General features: G+C 50.3%; 1 protein-coding gene across 1 annotated transcript in view; it reads right to left on the bottom strand.

The window, feature by feature from the left end:
• Nucleotides 1–6,134, bottom strand: part of MARK4 (MAP/microtubule affinity-regulating kinase 4) — a 62,467-nt gene that overhangs the window by 17,678 nt on the left and 38,655 nt on the right. The window contains exon 12 of the mRNA XM_011975142.1: nucleotides 1,038–1,141. Coding sequence (XP_011830532.1) covers nucleotides 1,038–1,141 — 104 coding nt within the window. The remainder of the gene's footprint in view (nucleotides 1–1,037; nucleotides 1,142–6,134) is intronic.

The raw sequence follows: 6,134 nt of genomic DNA, 5'->3' as shown, positions 1-6,134 counted from the left end.
TTTTTTTTTGTTTTGAGACAGCGTCTCGCTGTGTGGCCCAGGCTGGAGTGCAGTGGCATAATCCCAGCTCACTGCAACCTCTGCCTCCTGGGTTCAAGCGATTCTCCTGCCTTATCCAGCCTTCTGAGTAGCTGGGATTACATGCGCATGATACTATTCCTGGCTAATTTTTGTATTTTTAGTAGAGACAGGGTTTCACCATGTTGGCCAGGTTGGTCTCGAACTCCTGACTTCAGGTGATCTGCCCACTTCGGCCTCCCAAAGTGCTGGGATTACAGGCGTAAGCCACCGTGCCCAGACAGCATGAAGCCCATTTTATGGAGGAGGAAACAGAGGCTCAGAGATTTACCCAGTCATTCAGCTAGCAGTGCGAGCACAGAGGTAAGATTCGAACTCAGAACTGAGTATTCACAAAATCGTGACTGTTAACTACCTCATTCCCCTGCCCACACCCAATGGGAAGATCTGCATCCACTAATCAGGTGCATCCCAGAGTGTGCCCTGGTGTTGGCCATCAACCTGCCCTACTGTCCCGGTGGGTGGCAGTGTCCTCATTGTGGAGCCGGCCCCACTCTCACTGGCCTTGACCTGTGATGTGAACCAATCCCTTCCCTCTCTCTGCTCCAGCCAGTCTGAACTGGTTTCTCTCCCTTGCCAGCTGGAAGAGACCTCACAGACTCAGGCCAACAAGCTGGAAAACCAGCCAACCAGATGATGCTGAAGCTGTGACATTCTGGGGCTTCTCTCGCCTTCTAAAAATGGATCATTCAAAAAATCAATTCAGGTTCCCAAGGCTTGTAGGCGGAGAACAGGGCCAACTGCTTTCCTGGTGCTGAAGACTAATTAATTAAGTGGGGAGGATTTTCAGGGGGGTATATGGCAAGGGCACATGGCCAAGGGCAGGGCAGATACACTCCCTCTCTGGGCCCCGGTCCCCATGGCACCAGCCTCCAACGCCTACCATCTCAGATCAAGGGAGGTCCTATTCACCTACCCCCTACTTCCCACCCCTCACCCTGTTGCTGCCCCCTCCGTACCTGTTTTCTTTCCCATTTGGCAACAGTGACGGGCGCTCAGCCCCCGGGCGTTCTGTGCAAACGTAGGTGTTTCTGCGGGTCATCATGCTGGGAGGGAGGTTGTTCTGCAGGAGACACGGCCAGGAAGGGAGGGAAGGGGTGAAGACATGCCCCTGAGCTCCACCCTCTTCCCTTCTCTGCCCTCCCCATCGACGAATGAGTCAGGGGCTCGTGTGGGAAGCCAGGGTGAGTAGGAGATGGTCAAAGGTCTCAAAGACGTGAAAGGCTCATGAGAATCCCAACCACCTAGGCTGAGTCAAGGGAGACCCCTGGAGCCCGGAGAAGAGGGCGACACTGAGGGAAAACGAGGCAGGGAAGGTTTCCAGGGGGCATCCTTGTCCATCACTCTTCTCCCAGCAATACCCACCTTCTCAAGGTCCGGCCTAGCCACACCAAACATTTGCTAACGTACTTATTCATGCCACATTCTGTCACTCTGCCTAGTCTTTGCACTGGCTGTCTCACCTGTTAGAACATTCCTCCTACCTTTTCCCCTGACTCACTCCTACATATCTTTCAGGTGTCAGTTCATAATCTACCACCACCCCCGGCCCCAGGCTGAGTCACGTGCCTCCTTTGGGTTCCCACAGGTCCCTGGGCTCCCCACTGCAGCTTCAATCACTGTGCTATCAATGTCTGTTCTCATATATGTCCCCATCCCATACTGGGCTGTGAGCTCTGGGAACATAGGGAATATCAGGATTATGCTGCCTCATAAACATGTTAGGCAGAGAGCTCTCTTTTTCTATCCTCTGGAAGTTTGTGTAAGGTTAGTGTTATTTCTTCTTTAAGTATTTGGAAGAATTCTACTGGTGGGAGTCATCAGAGCTGGAAATTTTCTTTATGGGGAAGGTTTTCAGTTACGAATTCAATTTCTTTAACAAGAATATAAGACTGTTCAGGTTTTCTATTTCTTCTTGTGTCAGTTTTGATACAGTGTGTTTTTAAAGTAATGTGTCCATTTCATCTAAGCTGTTACATTTATTGGCATAAAGTAATTCCTAATATCATCTTACTATCTGTCAGTATTAGAACAAAGTTCCCCTTTTCATTTTGGATACTGGTAATTCATGTTTGCTGTCTTTTTTCCTTAATTGATTTTTACCAGGGATCCATTGGATTTTATTTATTTATTTATTTAGGACAGAGTTTCACTCTTTTTGCCCAGGCTGGAGTGCAATGGCATGATCTCGGCTCACTGCAACATCCACCTCCCAGGTTCAAGTGATTCTCCTGCCTTAGCCTCCCAAGTAGCTGGGATTACAGGCGTGCACCACCACAACCAGCTAATTTTTTGTATTTTTGGAAGACACAGGGTTTCACCATGCTGGCCAGGCTGGTCTCAAACTCCTGACCTCAAGTAATCCACCCGCCTCAGCCTCTCAAAGTGCTGGGATTACAGGTATGAGCCACTGCGCCCAGACTGATTTTATTAATCTTTTCAAAAAACCAACTTTAGGTTTTGTTGCTTTATTGTACCTCTTCCTTCTCCTTCACTGATTTATTCTCTTTAATGCCTCCTCCCTTCTTTTTTTGAGATGGGGTCTTGTTCTGATGCCTAGGCTGGAGTGCAGTGGTGTGATCATGGCTCACTGCAGCCTCCCAAGTAGCTAGAACCTCAGGCATGTGTCTCAACACTTAGCTAATTTTTATTTTTGGCAGAGACAGGGTCCGTGTTGCCCAGGCTGGTCTTCAACTCCTGGGTTCAAGCAATCCTCCTGCCTCAGCCTCCCAAAGTGCTGGGATTATAGGCGTGAGCCACCACTTCTGGTCCCTTCTACTTTCTTTGAGGTTTATTTTTCTTTTTTTTTTTTAACCTTCTTAAGGTGTGGTTTTCATTTAGCAATAACAATAGCTCTCATTCACTGAGTGCTTACTGTGCCAGTATGTGAAGTACCTCACATTTGAGATCTTACAAGATCCTCACAATGACCCAGGTTCTCTAATGAGCCCATTTCACAGAGTGAGATACTAAAGCTCAGAGAGATGAAGTTACTTGCCAAAGGTCACACGGCTCATTAATGTAATTCAAACTCTACGTGGCTTCAGAATCTTGGCCACTTTCTCAAACTGCCTCCACCCTTTTTCTCTTTTTTAAGAGATAGGATCTCACCATGTTGCCCAGGCTGGTCTCAAATTCCTGGCCTCAAGCAATCCTCCCACTTCAGCCTCCCAATAGCTGGGACTACATGTGTGTGCCACCATGTCCAGCTGCCTCCACTCTCCTGTTCCTATATTGAGGATATTTTCATACTATGCTGTTCTTGGGAACTCAGATGCAGGAAAGCCAAGTACTACATTTCCCAGAGTCCTTTGCAGCTCAGGTTCTGCATACAAGTTGGGTTCTGCCAATCTTTGCATTCATGAAGATTTGGAAGGTGTAAATGGGGCAGCAGCTGCTGTCCTGCCTACTTTGACTTCAGCTCACACAGGCAAGGCTATGAGATGAAGGTCTTTGCTTCAGCAGGGCCCCATTGCCCATTGTCCAGCCCTCTGGGCATCAATAAGCTCTTCTGACTGATGGAGGATGAGGTTTTTGAGTCTTGGGTTACAGCCATGTCAATGTGCTTTTTTTTTTTTGAGACGGAGTCTCACTCTGTCCCCCGGCTGGAGTGCAGTGGCACGATCTCAGCTCACTGCAAGCTCGGCCTCCTGGGATCACGCCATTCTCCTGCCTCAGCCTCCTGAGTAGCTGGGACTACAGGCGCCCGCCACTGCACCAGGCTAATTTTTTTGTATTTTTAGTAGAGACAGGGTTTCACCGTGGTCTTGATTGATCTCCTGACCTTGTGATCTGCCTGCCTCGGCCTCCCAAAGTGCTGGGATTACAGGTTTGAGCCACCGCGCCCGGCCTTTTTTTTTTTTTTTAAGACGGAGTCTCGCCCTGTCACCCAGGTTGAAGTGTAGTGGCGCAATCTCAGCTCACTGTAACCTCCGCCTCCTAGGTTCAGGCAATTCTCCTGCCTCAGCCTCCCAAGTAGCTGAGATTACAGGTGTGCACCACGCCAGGCTAATTTTTGTATTTTTAGTACAGACGGGATTTTGCCACGTTGGCCAGGCTGGTCTTGAACTCCTGACCTCAAGTGATCCACTGACTCAGCCCCCCAAAGTGTTGGGCTTACAGGCATAAGCCACCGTGCCCGGCCTAACAGTGCACTCTTGAATTTACCAGTGCTGGGGCAGCCTCAGAAGCAGCAGCTTCCTTGGTGGGTCAGTTCTGCGGTGTGGTTGGGACTGTTGTTCCTGCAAATCCCGCCCACTGTCCGCTCCTCCAGTCCTTCCTACAATTTTTTCTTTTTTCTTTAACCACACTCCCATCTCATCCTCTCCTTCTCTGGCCCTGCGGCTCCCACCCATTCTCTGGGCTGTGGATCACTCTCTGACACATGGGCCTCAGAGGCTGCCATGTGGAGCTCCAGGTCTCGGGGCTGGGGAGGAGCCAAGGGGCGTGAATTTGTACTGATCCGGAATACTCAGGACACACAGGCATCCCCGCCTCCCTCCTGCATCACCTGCCTGAAGTTGAGTTGATGCCCTCAAGATCTGTTTCCCTAAGGCCCTTCTGGTATAAGGTGGCCAGTGAGCTGTCCTCAGGGGCACCCTCTCCTGCCCCATCCCCACAGGGTCCCCTCACAACATTCCACTCCCCTCCCTGCACTGACCCCGGGCTCTGCACAGCCCTGGAGTTCAGGGCCCTCAACACGGACTAGCAGTCCTCACAGGTGGCGGCAGGGTCACAGCTGGTCAAACCAAACACAGCTGGTCACTGCCAGTCGCTGCTGGCTACCGCTGGTCATGGCCCGACACTGCTGGTCAAAGCCTGTCACAGCAAGTTAAGGCTGGTCATGGTCAGACACCAACAGTCAGGGACAGTTAAAGCTGGTCATGAGTGTTAATGGCCAGACACCACTGGTCACAGCCAGATACCATTGGCCAAGGGTGGTCATGGCCAGTCAAGGCTGGTCAAAGCCGGTCACAGCCAGTTGCTGCTGGTTAATATTGGTCATGGCTGGCCACTGCCAGTAAAGGCTGGTTAAAGCTGGCCACAGCTGGCTGCCACTAGTAACAGGCCGACACTTGCAGTAAAAGCTTCAGTAGGGCCCTGGCAGGCATTGCCAGTGAAGGCCAGTCACAATCGGTCAAAGCCAGTCAAGGCTGGTAAACGCTGGTAACAGCCAGACACCACCAGCCACCACGGCTGGGTTCCTCCTGATGGTCGGGACCTCCGCAGAAACGCCCCTACCCTGCAAACAGCCGTGCAGTGAGACCTTGGTTTGCCTTGGGTGTTTAGAACCAAAATAAAATGGAAGTACCCAGGGGCACCAAGAGCACTAAGAAGAAATTTAAAAGATGAATGTTCTCAAGTATGTACAAGAACAATTAGTATTTAAAAACTTATTTTTTTGTTTCTTTGTTTGAGACAAGGTCTCCTCTGTCGCCCAGGCTGGAGTGCAGTGACGCGATTTTGGCTCACTGCAACCTTCGCCTCCTGGACACAAGTGATCCTCCTGCCTCAGCCTCCCAAGTAGCTGGGACTACCGGCACGTGCCACCACCACACCGGACTAATTTTTGTATTTTTTGTAGAGAAGAGGTGTCACCATTTTGCACAGGTTGGTCTCGAACTCCTGAGCTCAAGCAATCCACCCACCTCAGCCTCTCAAAGTGCTGGGATTACCGGCATGAGCCACCACACCCGGTCAACTTATTTGTTAAAGAGCAAAATCTTACGGTAAAAATAAGATAACTATAAGTATTTTGTGTCTGTGTGGGTGGTAACCCATGCTTTTTTTTTTTTTTTTTGAAAGAGTCTCACTCTGTCGCCAGGCTGGAGTATAATGGCGCGATCTCGGCTCACTGTAAGCTCTGCCTCTGGGTTCATACCATTCTCCTGCCTCAGCCTCCCGAGTAGCAACTACAGGCGCCCGACACCACGCCCGGCTAATTTTTTTTTGTATTTTTAGTAGAGACGGGGTTTCACCGTGTTAGCCAGGATGGTCTCGATCTCCTGACCTCGTGATCTGCCCACCTTGGCCTCCCAAAGTGCTGGGATTACAGG

This window comes from Mandrillus leucophaeus, unplaced genomic scaffold, assembly GCF_000951045.1.
Source record: "Mandrillus leucophaeus isolate KB7577 unplaced genomic scaffold, Mleu.le_1.0 Scaffold151, whole genome shotgun sequence".
Lineage (NCBI taxonomy): Eukaryota > Metazoa > Chordata > Mammalia > Primates > Cercopithecidae > Mandrillus > Mandrillus leucophaeus.
This window is presented reverse-complemented; position numbering and strand designations above follow the sequence as displayed.